Source organism: Amblyomma maculatum, chromosome 8 (genome assembly GCF_055883805.1).
Source record: "Amblyomma maculatum isolate TAMU_Amacu chromosome 8, ASM5588380v1, whole genome shotgun sequence".
Classification (NCBI taxonomy): Eukaryota; Metazoa; Arthropoda; class Arachnida; order Ixodida; family Ixodidae; genus Amblyomma; species Amblyomma maculatum.
In genome coordinates this window covers 72925657-72941362 of record NC_139351.1, presented here as the reverse complement: position 1 = coordinate 72941362, position 15706 = coordinate 72925657, and the positions used below count along the sequence as shown (strand labels likewise).

General features: G+C 42.8%; 1 protein-coding gene across 1 annotated transcript; it reads right to left on the bottom strand.

Moving 5' to 3' along the window:
- Positions 1–319: 319 nt before the first annotated feature.
- LOC146181517 (uncharacterized) lies at positions 320–15325 on the bottom strand. The gene is made up of 5 exons (XM_084576575.1): positions 15168–15325; positions 10862–11013; positions 8244–8317; positions 5188–5265; positions 320–525 (listed from the first exon to the last, which is right to left on the bottom strand). Exons 1-5 carry the CDS (start codon positions 15264–15266, stop codon positions 401–403), a joined length of 528 nt encoding a protein of 175 aa, XP_084432701.1. The 5' UTR covers positions 15267–15325; the 3' UTR covers positions 320–400.
- Between the last annotated feature and the right edge of the window lie 381 nt (positions 15326–15706).

Genomic DNA, 15706 nt, shown 5'->3' with positions numbered 1-15706 from the left:
AGGCCGCATGTTACTTGTGCACGCCGCTGCGTCAGCATTATCAATGGCCGCTTCCTCCTGACAGGGGCAGAAAGAGCGGCTTTTCGATCCCTTCAATCGCTTCTATCTGCTTTACGGGCTTTTCCCATCTTCCACTGAAGCGTTGCCAGCAGTTCAGCATCTTGTTTTGTTGTCAATACTAATACTTTCTAATATTTTCTAATACGTAGTAGACCTCCAACGCAAATGTGCACAGTACACGAAATATAGTGACAATCATAAACGAATTCAGAGGGGGGGGAGGAATTCTACACCTTCTCTCCTCTAATATGGTCCCAGATTATAAGAATAGATACTGAAACATTTTATTGCGAAAATATATCATATGCGTCCTTTTCAGAAGACCACAAATTTACGGGCCTTATTGGCATGCAGGTGAGTAAACGAGATGCTTCTCTCCTTTCGGACAGTGCTGCAGAAAAGCTTCGTCGCAGGCTTTGGTGTCTACGCTTTCATCCCAGACATACAGCTCGCATTGCTCATGTCCTGTTTCGAAGAAAGCTCCATTAATTCCCAAAAAAGGCAATATCAGGTGGCAATGAAGGCTGTGGAAGTGAAAAAGTGCCTCATGGACTTTACAAACACATTCTTGTAAACGCAGTAAAATCAGCCAGAAACCTTATCACTGCATCTAACATAGAAATGTGTTCCTCTTATTTTTCTGCACTTATGCACAGTAAACGTCTCATATTTACTACTCAAAAATACATGCTTTTTAAAAGCATTCATCCTATTATATGATACAATGGACAACTTATTAACCAAAAAACGACCAGTTTACCTTGCAGCTAAATTCTGTGCAACTAAAAAGATTCTAGATGTATTTCAACTTTATAATTCCATACCTACTGTCCCAGAACTTGAGAACGATGTGAATATTTCTGAACTCGTGTTTTTCTGAATTCTGTTTTCACTTCTTTCCTGTTCACAAACTTGTTGCAGTAAAGTCGCTCACAACACAGGAGCTCGTGGTTTTATATATTCAAAGAGCGTGGTTAGCTGTGCTAGTACCTTCGTATTCCTTGCGCATTTCAAATTATGCATTCGAGAGTAATCAGCGCTGAAGTTTCCTCTGCTCGTCGTGAGTACTGTGGCTTTCAACAGTGGTACCCACAGCTTGAGAGGCTGAAGCTACATCGCAGCTCTAAACTTTCTATAGATTTTGCAATATTGCCGAGTCCTGCGGTGTACCGAAATGTCAACCTAAACCACAGCGCACAAAAAGCTGTCGAAAAAGACAGCAGACGACATGCACAGCCATGCGATTAACCCAGTTCGAGTGAGTGGAGAAGCATTGAAAAGAATATGAAACGTCTTCTCTGCAACCTCAACTGAACAGCGTTTACGTCAGCGCTACTGGTGACGGAATCACAATCCCGCGACTGCAAATCACTCTAGAACATGAGCCCCAATCGTGATAGGAATCACGAATACAGAGTGAATAAAGACATTTTATGTAGCTTTAAATATAGTGAGTTTAGAATAGAGAAATTATTGCCTGGATAATCTCTCCCGAGAAAGACAAAATATTATCCCGATAAATATATAAAATAAGCAAATCAAACTTTATCCAGACAAGCAAACAGAGGAAAACATTTGCTGGAACAATCTTTACCGAGACAAAAAAAAATGATGCTAAGTAAACAAAATAACTAAATAACCTATTTTCCCATTATGTTAACAATCACAACTAAATAACTTTGTTAATTATGGCACTTATATATGTAGTCCTAATGGGCAGTTCGAAGTTGTGAAGAAGACGCTGCCATATCAGTTTCTGAAAAAAAAAAGGGGGGGAAACTTAAGGCCACCAAAGATAGGATATCCGGCGTTGCTTCTTTAGTAAGAAACAAACTGGACGCAAGACACGCTCATGAAGCCGTGTAGAGAATCGATGTCCGGTGATGATGATCTGCGGGTCTATTATGCTCATTTTGAGTTGCACGCGTTATTTCTCCACGTCATCTACTACATTCTTTTGCCTCTCAGTTTGGTGCAAAATATAAATAGTAATTCGTAGCTGCGTGGAAATTATACTTAAGAAGGACGGAGCGAAATAAAATCCATGGCTCGCCACAATAGAGTCGGCAGCCTGAGTTTGGCGCCATTACCACTGTATCGCATCATCACCCGTTATGACACCTGCAACCAGTTCCTGAGCGTCTCATGCGCTCATTCAGTTTAGAGTGGAAAAGTATCGCGTTTCGTCGTGCTGCAGGGCTTTAGAAAATGAACATTTTTGTCATTTTAAAAACTGATAGGGTATCATCGTCTTCACTGCTTCGATCTAATCACTAGGACTAACCACCCGGCTGCGACTGGTCAAAAGGTATTTAATGTTTTATTAATTAGCTTGATATGCATAGGCGATCTGCAGCATATTGTGCCCGCTGCAGTGGAGGGTTCGCTCCTGCTATTATTTTAGTACTTTTTTTAAACCAACTACTCTTTAAAGCTCGGTACAGGGTACCAGTAAAATGGGTACAAGCGCCCCGGCCTGACGCTCGGCTTTTCTAGGGGTGTGCGCTTGGGAGAAGCTCCGTAAACCCCGCGCCGCCCCCCGCCCCTCCCTCCTTGTTGAGCCCAAACCCAGTTTCGACACTCGCAGCCTGCAAAGGTGGTTAATGTTCGTCTTGCAAAGGTACTACATTTGAGCCGCAGCCTCAGCTGTAGCCGTTAAAAAAAAAGGGCCACATATGGGCTTCTGCCGTCCGAGCCGGGCTTATGGTTGTGCGATGGCGGAACGAATCACTGTCCCATCGGCACTACTATTTGGGCCACGACCCCTTTCCCAAGCATTTCACCCTAAAAAATCCGAGCACCAGGCTGAGGAAAAGGGCTGCGCGGTGTTCGAAACTGGGTTTGGCCCACCAGGGGCACAGCGGGCCAAGGTAGCGGCCAAAGCATGCCAAGGTAGAATTGCATCTTCTCCCTTTTCCTTCTTTTATAATCCTTGTTTACAGGAATAAACCTCGGCTGTTCTCCAGTAAACGTGCATATATATATATATATATATATATATATATATATATATATATATATATATATATATATATATATATATATATATATATATATATATATGTGAAGGAAAGAAGCCAACAGTCGGCGAGGCCAAGGAAAGCGTTGGGGATGGTAGTTTGTCTTTTTTTATTCTTTTTATATTTACTTGGATAATCACAGAAATTAGTAATGTAATCTGTTTAGGGGAAAGATCAATAAACACAAAGTAGAAGAAAAAACAACGTGCCGATGGGGGGAACCGAACCCACGACCTCCGAATATCTATATATATATATATATATATTGATACAAATTATAGTCGATGATGAAGCGGAGACAATCAGTGGCTAGTTGACGTAGACGATGAAGTGGTTGCTAGTTGGCGTAGACGACGACGTTGGTTGCCTGAAACCGGGCTCAGACCGCTGCTCGGACCGCTCTCGGACTTCGGCAGTCTTCTAGGCTCAGGGCGTTGCCTGGACATTTGGCGCAATACCTCGTTACAGTCTGGGGAAGTGCTAGGTATCGATCCCAGTACCTCCGCCATTGAAACCCGCTGGATTTCTTAAGCCTATTGCTCCGCCGAAGACCCCTTTCCATCAAGTGGACATGGATCTTCTCGGTCCTTTTCCGAAGTCCTCGTCTGGCAACCGTCGGGTGGTCGTCGCGACAGACTACCTAACACGGTACGCAGAGGCCATGTCCCTTGTTAAAGGTACTGCAGCCGAAGTTGCTCAGTTTTTCGTTCATAACATTGTCCTACGTCATGGCGCCCCCGCCGTGGTAATCACTGAGCGTGGAACAGCTTTTACGGCTCACCTAATCCGGTCGGTTATGACTCTGACTCACACTAGCCATCAACGTGCGACGGCGTATCACCCTCAGACCAACGGGCTGGTGGAGCGCCTCAATCGCACCCTCACCGACATTATTTCTATGTATGTGGACGCAGAACATCGCACCTGGGATGCGATTTTGCCCTATATAACTTTCGCGTACAATACCGCCACTCAAGAGACGGCGCGACTGACCCCGTTCCAACTTGTCTTCGGTCGCTAAGTGAGCACGCCGTTGGATGCCATGATGCCAGTTGGTCCTTCTTGCGGCTCTGACGTCGAACTTGACGTCGACATCTTTGCTCAGCGTGCTGAGGAAGCGCGGCAACTAGCACGCCTCAGAATCCACCGAGAACAGGCGAATGACGCTGCTCGTTATAACCTCAGCCGAAGAATCGTCACTTACGAGCCGGACGACTTCGTCTGGGTGTGGACACCTGTTCGTCATCGCGGACTATCTGAAAAGTTACTACGACGATACTTCGGCCCTTACGAGATTGTTCGCCGTATCAGTGACGTCACCTACGCCGTTGTTCCCGTAGCTTCAGCTCCATCCTGAAGGCCACAGCGTCCTGAAGTCGTGCAAGTGGTTCGGCTCAAGCCCTATCATGATCGTGCATGACTGAACTTTTCGTCAACGCCGCTGGGTCCTTGTGACACTTTAGTGCACCCTTTCGTTGACTTCTTCCTAGTAGCACCGCGTCGCATCGAGTCGATGCTACAGAGGAGGGGGCAGTGATACAAACTATAGTCGACGACGAAGCGGAGACAATCAGTGGCTAGTTGACGTAGACGATGAAGTGGTTGCTAGTTGGCGTAGACGACGAAGTTGGTTGCCTGGAACCGCGCTCAGACCGCTGCTCGGACCGCTCTCTTCTAGGCTCAGGGCGTTGCCTGGACGTTTGGCGCAATACCCGTTACAATATATCGACCTTAAGGCTTTAAAACTATGGCCACGTGAGTTTTACAATTTTTCTCAGCTGTAACAGTGTTCAATAGCAATGCCTGTTGTTTCAGCGATGCTCTAATTTGCGCGTTTCCAATAATAATAGTAATTTAAAATTTTAGTATTTTTGTTTAAATCTCTTGCATCAGTTCTTATCGGCCGTTTTCAAGTCATAGGTTTCACTCTCTAAAATCTATCAGATTTTACCTTGAATATCCGAGCTACTGAAAGCAGTTTGTCCATGATTTTTTACCTGGCCTCTGGTTTGAAAACGGTGAATACGTAAACTGCAGAGCATAATGTGCTTCATAGGATACAGTGCACTTCAGTCCAATATTTTGTATCATCAAATGTAGCACTTACCTCCTGCCTCATGGGCAAGGATACCACAGTGTTCTTCTGGATTCCAGTACCGCATTTTATAAGGAATACCGTCAGCCACTGCGTATCGAAAGTGAAAGCATTTCTCGCTACGCGTCGTGTTGTGTTATTAAAAGCCACACGCAGAAAAAAGCCGTTTTATGCTCCATATAATTTTCTTTCCGAAACACTGTTAACAGACAACATGAAAGTACTTTATTCCAAAGCATGCAAAGCGAAAGACCCACTCAAGCAGGATTATTACTGAAAAGGCATTACTAGACTATGACGGCAAGGTCGTGAGTACAGAACGTGTGCAGAACTTGCCGTAGCCATTGTGTCATTCTTAGAAGAGTTAGGGGCAAACGAATGGTGGTGATTGATAATGATGTGAGGATGCTGCAGAAAAATGACATTTGGCAATAGGAGGATAATTTAATAAATTGCAGTCGAAAATGAAAACGTAAACTCCATCAGACTTCGACATAGCCGTATGACTGATGTCGACGTCCAATAAATGTGACATTCTATCAACCGTAAGTGCATTTGTTTCTGACTTAATGAGTAAAGTAAATACGTGATGGGATCAGAAATGTGTGTTTAGTGTCAAAATCTGGCGACGGCGAGATTTGTGTGCGAGATGGGAGAGCGAGACTGCGAAACCCTTGAGACCCAAAAAGAAGTCGTCCGCCTGCCGGCTGAGGCCACGAAGAATCAATGTATCCTTGCGCGCTTCTAGTCGCGGAGTCCCAGCCCCCTATTCGGGTCTGCGTACCCGGGTGGGGGAGTAGGGGAACCTCCTGTATCGGCGGCAATAAAGTTTCAGATAATAATAATAATAATCGAGTGACATATAGCACGCCTCTTTTTCCTGTGAACAACTTATAGAATGCCGGTGAACTGATGCGTTCTGAATGGAATTCTGAATGTGTTCGAAAAGGGGCGTGGGATGTACCGTGTGCAGCAACAATACTCAAGCTTTCGCATTTCTCCGCTGCAGACTACGTAGAGCTCTGAGAAGTTTTGGTTATTTCGGGTGGGCGTCAAATCCTCTATCACTACTAATGTAGGAAAGAAAACCAGAGAAAATGAGAGTAAGTATATTAGAGGAATTCGGCTCAATATTCAAATATAATATTTCATTAAAGATTTAAATATAAAATTGGGATTACTGGAAAGCTTGCAACAAAGCTGGACCGTATTTTTTATATAAACTAGGTTGCAGCTCCTTAAATTTTAAAATTTAAATTCAGGACCAATGAATCCCCATCAAGGGTCCGAACAACAGATACGTAGACTCTTTTCATTAAATATAGGTAATAAATTTAATAAATTTGGTAGGTTTTTTCCGACGCAAATTATCTCTTGAGAACATTCTAGAATTTCATTATATCTTCTAAAATAGAACCCACTGTTTTTTCGGGCCACTTCAAATACACTTTGCGAGCGCGGCAAAGGCTTTATTATGAATTTTTTTTTCTACAAAGACCTGAAGCAGACATTGTTTGTACAGGTATATTGATAAAATAGATTTCAATGTTCAACTTCTGCGTCAGTGTAACTTTTATAAGATGAAACCCTCGCTTTTACGCCATTACTACTAGTAGAGAGTGGCGGAAGAACAATATATCCAATTTTTTGATGCGCATCAGGATCGTAGGCTTTTCTGTTCTATATTGGTGTAGCTGAACTTTATCTGTAGCCACACTTTCCTTGTAACTAAATTTTCATCATCCATAAGAAGCACAGATTTCTTGCAAACCAGATTATTTTCCTCGCAACTAAATGAATAAACAAGGAGTCTTTTGGGTACGTAAACCCTAAAAAATAAGCAAGCGAAACCATTGACAAAATCTTAATATTAAGCACTCCAAACGAATTTTACTAGACGAGTTGTGGAGCTGTATGGGGAGCATCGATAGTCCTTTTTATGGTCGGTCATCTCACCTCTCCTGCAGAAGCGAAGTCCACACCAGTTCACAAAGTTTTTACCTCGCCATTTCCCATAAATCTTACTAAAATCTTCTTTTTGTTTCAACCCCAAAATTTATGGAGCTCGTTTAAATGTTGACAATTCCTTTCCCAGGGAACCCTTCCCTGCTCACACTAGAAATTTTCAAATCTTGTTCATTCTGAGCTACGGGCTTCACCTTCTTCATTTCGACGTACTTAACGTCCACCTTTATTTTTTAATAACGGTCCCGAGAACAGCCTACGCAATGCAATCTCATAGGCATCTCGCTCGAAAACTGGGAAAAGTGAAGCAGCCAATATTAATTTATCCAGGATTGCGCTTTTGATATATCGTAGGGGCCGCATAACCTCCATCACCGATATTCTTCGATGATCATTAAATCCTGAGTTGCCTGTTTTGGGGTAGGCTTCTTTTCTCAGCATTTGTAATTCTTCAAAAGTGACAAGTTGCGGTCAAACATTTGCAATGTAACATATTTCAAATAGCCTGACTGTATCGGCGTCCAGCTGTACTCATTAAGCAGGCAAATTCATTGTTGTGACTGCACAGGGTTCTTGCATGAGAGTTTGTCAACTATAATCTATACGTAATATTGAAAAATATAAGTAGCAAGAGCTATGTTTGAAACTGCACTGAATATTTATTTGAATATGTTTCCTCTCTTCCCATGATTTATTTTTAGCGTAATGGTGACATACAAGATGTTTTTACCATTTGTGCCGGTCTTATGCATCTGTACCAACTAGGAACCTTCCCATAGAAATGCGAATGTTCTGTTGTTGTTGTTTTTTCTTTTTGAAGAGACATCCCTAAGTTGAAAACCTATTTTTCGATATCTTTCACAGCCTGAGCAACTTTTCTCTAAGATGTTGTTAAGCAAGTTTCCTACAATATCTGCAATCCAAGAAACGAGGGAGACAGACCTCATGGTCAGGCTTCTTCGGAACCACATGAAACTTAACGACAAGGATAGACATTTTTTACAAAGAAGCGTTTACCTTTTTTTGTCAGTCGCACACTTCATCCATGTAGTATCCTAACAACTATGAAGAGAAAATAAATCCTGTAATTTGCTGGCACTTACCCCGGCTTTCGCCCACTTCAAGCACTGCCTCATCATCGCCGGTGTTAAGTACTCCATACAGTTGAATATGATGCCTGCAATCATATTTATTATTGACATGAAACTCATTTTGAATTCAAACACCTGTATATTTTATTATACATCAAATAAATACATAAAATTTTATACAATTTGAATAAAGGGTTTGATGGGGCTTATAATTTTATAATATAATTGCCTCATTCAAGTACATATTTTAGGATGAGAGTTCTGCCTACGTTGCGTAGTTAGCTGCGGAGCCTCTTTCTCCTCAGCACAAGACACCTGTTTAAAGAATAGTGTGGCTCGTTTGGTTTCTGGCGTCTCAAACCGACTCAGGCATTGAGGGTCGCCGTACTGGAGAACTCCGAAAATTTCAACTACCTTGGGTTCTTTAGCGTGCACTGACATCGCACAGCACACAGGCGCCTGGCTTTTCGATCCAATTGAAAAGCGGCCTCCGAGGCAGGGATTCGATCCTGCATCCTTGGGCACAATAGTAGAGTGCCCTAACTACTTCGCCGGCCCGCCGGGAATTAAATAACAGTGTAGGGCCTTCTAATAATAATGTCAATGCAAGAAAAACGACATTAAGCTACGCCCCAATGCAACGGCTGTGGTGATGATAAACATTCATTAACAATTAGATACAAGAGGTATTCGGGCCCAGGGCTATTGGCCCATATCCTGAGCAATCTAGGGGGAACTCCTTCTGTGGAGCCCTAGTGGCATCTAACGCCGCTAGCTCTGTGGTAAACTAGACCTGGTGGCATTAAGTCATGGTAACCGGGTTTGGGCGCCCGTCTCGGCTGCGGGAGGTGGTCAGTTCGAAACCCGCCGCCGGACACCCACCGGTAAAATTGGGTACAAGCGTCCCCCGGCCCGGCGCCCGGCTCCTTTAGGGGTGTGCGTTTGGAAGAGGAGGAGGTGTCCCAGGCCTCCTAAGAATGGTTGGTGATGAGAGATTTGGAAGGAAGGGGATTTGAAGGGCAGACCAGACTATGTACAAAACGTCTGAGACCATCGTTCCAAACAGGCTGGAGCGACCATAAAATTCTTAGAGTGTTTCAATACGGCCGGGCAACGTGTTGTATATTTAAAACAAAACGTATGAGAAGGAGCCGTTTGCCTACTTTCCGGAAACACAGGGTTCAGGAAACCGACGATGACTCTGCTTATATTATGTAGTGATGTCTCTGCATTGGGTGGATTCGTAGTAGGCTTGGAGACCAATTCAATTCCCGGCGAGAGATCGCAATGGCAGCATGATCGACTAATTATTTGGTATGTACTACCTGATGGCTAGGAGCCCAGATAACGTTGAAATTTGCGTGTCGCTTAACCGCCAGCAATAGTGTAGGATGCGTCTGGCGAGATTAGGCATCCAATCTACCTCAATAATTTTGACAGACTGCTACGAGTCGATAAATATCGGTTTCACTTGCGGGATAGAGAGGATAAGCGCAATAGCGATTTACTCCACGTGTGTTATTATTTAGGCATGACACTGACACTGTTTCTGTTGTCTGTAAAAATTGTAAGAATTATTTCTGCACGCTGTTTATGCAGCAACTACCCATTTATGCTGGAATACGCTCTATTGGAACAGTATATTAGTACACTATACAAGCACTGTAGAAGGGCAGAGAACTCGTCTTGTTAAATCTCGTTCGGTGCCCGCATGACGACTCAGATTTTGCTCGACGTCCTCTCAAGATGCCTGACAGCGAGCTCTAAATGCAATTCCTACTTAAACAGAGGTATGCTCGCAAACTAATCCTGAATAGTCATAAAGCTGCGTTTCCAGACAGGTCATTTTGAAGGGCATTAAATGTGTTCTTTTTTTGCGCTCAGCCTAATTTTAGAGACAACAATGAAGTGTCAACAGGCCTGTTTTACTTCCGTTGTGGTTTGTGGTAAGGAGACTACTAAATGTAATAATGCTTCGTGGCGAATAATAACACAGTATCCCATAAGTATGATCCACAATCAGCCACTTTTGTCGGTTTCATAGGTGCGACTATAAATGCCATTTCAATGAAGGAATTCTCGCATATGATAGTGTATATAGGCATTCGGAAATAGAAGACATGCTCAAAAGATGAAGCGCGATTTATCCGACACAGAAACAGAACACAAAATATCATCTATAAAATGGCGCATTTCATTAGCCCATTACAGACAAATCTGAAATCTATGTTCCCAGCGCACCCAAATTTTGCTACCTGGATATGGTAATGTGTGTGGCCTATTCGATCAGTATCAGTGGTGGCTGCACATTGGCTGTGCAGTTCAAGGGAGATTCAAGTGAAGAAGTGACTTCGCTTCTGTGAGCTAGTTTGTGTTCGCGACCATCCTATCTGCCTTTCCAAATTTTAAAGTTTTAGAAACTATTATGAAATCAACATAACTACTTGGTTAAACAAATTCTACACAGGTACTGATTCCTACCATACCTTAGGATATATCCCTTATCTGCAAGCAATTCAAGGTTACCCCAAATTCTGTGCAGCAATGCAAAATTGATTAATATTTACTGGGACGTCAAGCAAAAATGAACTGATAGCTCCCGCATATATCCTTTTTCGAGTCATACTCACCACTTGTCATTTACCTTAGAAGACCGGCGAAAGTTGTATTTGTCTTGGTAGGTAGAAATTTTCTTTATGTAGACGCATGTTTCCTGACCAACGTTATGATTGTTCTCGGACGCTTTCTTTAGAAGCCAAACGTTTTGATCGGTGTACAAGGCCTGTGAAAGATAACATCCGTATTGTTGAAACATCAATCATTAGTTAATTACCTTCCGCAGTTATACCAATTTCCTCGGCGAATTGGGAGTATACAGATAAGCTATCTGTAGTGATCACGTGGCACTCAACGGTTTCTTTCAAAGCCTCAAACTACTTCCTAAGACGTTTGGTTGTTTTAAACGCGAGATCCCACTGTGAAGCATTTCAGGTGCGGGTTTGCCTGATAACAATTCTCGCCTAACTTTGTTGGTGTGGATCTCATATTTGATTCATGACTTGCCTGGCTTCTGAGAAGCGGAGAAGTTCTCTATGAGAGCAGCCAGGGAGATGAAGAATTAGTATAGGTGACACAAAAAAACTGCTTTTTCGTCTCTCAAGATAGTATTTGGCTCACAGGCTGACACAAAAACTACCTTGTACCAAACAACGTTTAGTAAGGAGGACGGAGTATATCTACTAAGAAAACAATCGTAAATAGCGAAAGTGGCGGTTCATACCAATATTCATACCAATAGCGTATTTTTGTTCAAAATACCACTCAGAATCCTCCGTGGCTTATTTCAGCAAATGTCAGTAGATTTAGCGTGATTCACATTCAATACGCCAAGTTCATGCGGTCAAAATGTTGTCTTCCAAAAGTAATTACTTCCATTGCAATACTTTACGCCTAATCCCAACCTCTCTTGCAGCCTGATGTCTACACGTGTTCGAAATGCAGATTTTTTGAAGCGTCTTTAATTATACGCTGCTCTAAAGAATGTTTAGGCCTCGGTGAACGATCACCGTTTCCCCGACGCAGAAAAAGGCGCAGGGGCCTCATACGATTCCAAAAACCACACAAGGAAACTTGTCCTGGTGTGAAGCTTACGTCAACAACTTCGGCGCGACGTGTATAAGTAAGGACGTGCAATGCGTTCTGATGAACAAAGCAGGCTTTTGTTTATTTGCAGCACAAAAAAACTGAAACATGTTTTATTACTAGCATTCTTAGCTGTCTTGCGTCTCCCGTGTGTTCGAGCTTGTAGTTACATTGCTCACAACTTTTTTCGGGGAACTGTTTCGCGCAAGATCACTTATTACAAACTTAAATGCTCACGCCCTGGATGCCTATTTCTGTCACAGGCCACTAGATAAATTAGTTTTAGCTGCAGAGCTTCCAATTTCACCACAAAGTAACATTGTTACGTGGTGGCATGACAAGCGATGGAACACGGCGACACAACAGAAACAGAACGACGTGATGACATGACGATGAAATATGCTTTAATGGCCAGCGGGCCTGGCGCGAGCGCTCCGCCCCGCGCCACTGCCCGCTTCGTCATCTTCGTAGCATTACCCGGGGCCACCGAGCGATCGTCCCGATCGATTGCTAGAAATCCAATGCATGACGTGACGATGAACACAGACACAGGATTGGGACATGAAACGCTGGACACTATAATGAATGCGATGATGGGCAGAATGATTGCGCTGGAGCATCAAGTCCAATCTTCACCGTTTGCCGAAGGCCAAGGCTCATGGACACGCCGACCGCTTGGGCGGGGGTGCTGTCTTCGCTCGAGTGGTCGTGAGGTCGCTTCGTCGTGGGGACGGTAGGGTCGGTAGGGTCCACTTTGGGCTCTTCCTGGTCGTCTGTGGTCAGGGCTGGGGACGAGGCTGGGGACAGCGGCTGGTCGGGTCTGAGCAAAAAGGGCTGGGGCAGAGCTGGCCGGCGATCTCCACGGGCTTTCGGCAGATGGACCCGGCGTACGATTGGCTTCGACGGTGCAAGGCGAGGATGGGGATGAACCGCACCTCCAACCAAATGTTACGTGGTGCTATGACGAGCGATGGAACACAGCGACACAATAGAAACAAAACGACGTGATGACATGACGATGAAATATGCTTTAATGGCCAGTGGGCCTGGCGAAAGCGCTCCGCCCCGTGCCACTGCCCGCTTCTTCATCTTCGTAGCAATATATAAAAATTTTAGCACCAAGTGAAAGTGGTAGCCCATTAGGATAACAAAAATAATTTCATCCACTTTTTTTTAGTTCAAGATTTGCTTTGTACGATTTGCTTTGATTTGCTTTGTAAGGGACCCTCGTCTGTATTTTTATGCATTTTGTAAATATGTTAAATCTAATAAACTTTCACTTTCACTTTCAATATCCCGGAAGTGATAGCGATGAAAATTAAGGCATGCATAGAAGCAGCTTCTCCATACATTGAAAAAATACATATGGAAATATTTCCTCTCATCAGCAACGACACCTTAATAAATGGTGAAAATGTGTTAAAAATAAAAATAATAAATAAATCACGCACGAATGAGTTCTAGCAACAGAAAACTTTCTGCATTCATGTTCTAACTGGAGTATGCAGGGTTTCATGACTCAATGTTACACTTTAGACACAGTAGAGTGGTGAAATGGTCACTCAGAAATATTACAACAGAGTGGCGTTTCGTTTATCGAGCACCAATAATAAAGCCTGGACTCTTTCCAAAATGCATGAAATCACAATCAGACAGCTAGAAAGGCTTGTCGACGCACAGACTATGGCTTGCCCAGATGTAGCTGGGAACGAAGGGACAGCTAAATCCTAGCTACACCTAGGTGTTTGTCGCAGGTACTATCGGCTGGCCAAAAACATCTTCTGTTGAGTACTACAAACCTTTATATGAATGATAAAAGTATAGCTTGCAAAACCCAGGGCAACAAGAATGAAAGCTGCTCCAGAAGAGACAAATATGCGAGGCAAGGAAAGTCACTTTATGCATTTTTGTGCTTCATTGTTTCTCGGCAAAATTAATTCGTGCTGTATATTCAAGATTCTGCTTGGATTTCTTAGTATGATAAGCATAACACACGTTACAGTACAATGCAATTTATTTATCTTTTTAGGGCAGTGGTTAGGTCTGTTTGGCATTCGCTAAAACAAATTGTCGCTTTCGGGATCTAAGACTGCTACCGTACAGAAACAATAATGCAGCGAGAATTCGAGGTTCAATACTGCAACTGCTTTTCGTAGGTATTTGTACACGCGATTTATATTGAACCTCAGTCGAGTTGGTAATTACCCAGCACCTGTGCTGAATATTTTTTAATGCGTTGTGCTTCGGCGAACGTGAGGAATACGTCTCACAGAACTACAAGGAATTTTGAATGTAATGCGGTAATTAGGAAAAAGAACAGTTTTTGATACACCTGCTATCATAAAATGATCAGCGTATTCAGCTCTCTTTCTTATACCATTCCTTTCGTTTTCTAAAAATATGTGTTCCCGCAGGTTTCTGCCTTCATAGCAATGATGTATCATAAGACTATATGCCAATATAACGCTACAGCACGATGAACTCTTGGGAATAACTGGCCTTTCCGAAATAGATCATAAAATAGTTGTATCACAAGGTATATAAGCTGTTCTTGCCTTTGCACACGAAAGGATTGAAATGGAGGCGCGAGAAAGAGATGCTAGTTGGATTGATGTTATTGAAGCGTGCCGCCTAAAAGAAAATACGTAGCCTTCAAAGCCGAAAAGCTTCAGATGTGCAGATATTAGGCAAAGACTCGAGCCAGTGGCTGCTTTCCGGAGTGCAATAAAGAACAAAGGAAATAGTGGTTATTTTTCTTCTAATAGGGCATGACTCAATTTCTCTGAAACATCTGAGAATCTTATACAGACATCAGTTTGCTTCTTCATATTAGAGGCAGACTATTTGTAAAGCAACCATATTTTATAGAGCGATTTCCTACAAATAAAAACTAAATAATTCTTCGTCTCTTTTCGCGTCCGACATGAAGGAAACAAAAATAGATATTGTGAAGACCCAAAATGAGGCGTACAAATAAATTTATCCCATATTGTCGTCATTATCATACTCTTAAAAATATGGCCCTTGCATGTGTTTAGATATAAAGCTCTACCTTCTCCGAGAAAGCAGGCTATCAGGCTAATATCTACGTGGAGTTAACTATCAACGCAATATTTGGAAGAGCTGATTTAGGCAGGTATATACCTGCAAGTGATCTTGTTATTCCTTTGCATGAGCCTAACGAAAGGAAAGAGCCCATATTTTTACAAACTTTCGCCTCAATGCTTTTGAGCCACACCTGACAAGGCTGTAAAGATCAATATCTAATCTTGCAAAATAAGAAGCATTTCTTACCTGCTTAAGGTTGTCCAGTGTAGGCGTGGCACTAGCCCTGGAAACAATGGCACACAGTGCCAGGAGTAGGATAGCAGCAGAACAAGTCATTCTGAACATTATAGGTACAATTAAACGGGTAAGCTTGTGAATCCCTCATCAATGTCTTCGCTTATATATACAGGTTTTCACATCATAGAGATATTAAATTCCAACTCTCTTCCTGGTTTGAAGCTTCAAATGCTTATTTTTCTCCATAATTGACTGTTTCTCATAACATTCTCATGTTTCACCGCCTTCACTGCAGCAGAGCTGCATAATTAATAATATGTATATTTAAGCTCCCATCGCCCTAGCTGGTAATCAGTCATCCTAAACCGACAAATATTTCACGTGTACTTCATATTAAAGTTTATACGTTTAGCGGCCAACCTTATTTTAATTCGTTTCGTTGAAATGTGTTTTCTCTCTCAAACGCTAACGTGGATTACTGTTGACGTAAATGAGGAAAATGTCTTATTAAAAGATGCGGACATTGCTGAGGACGTTTCACTTCGTGA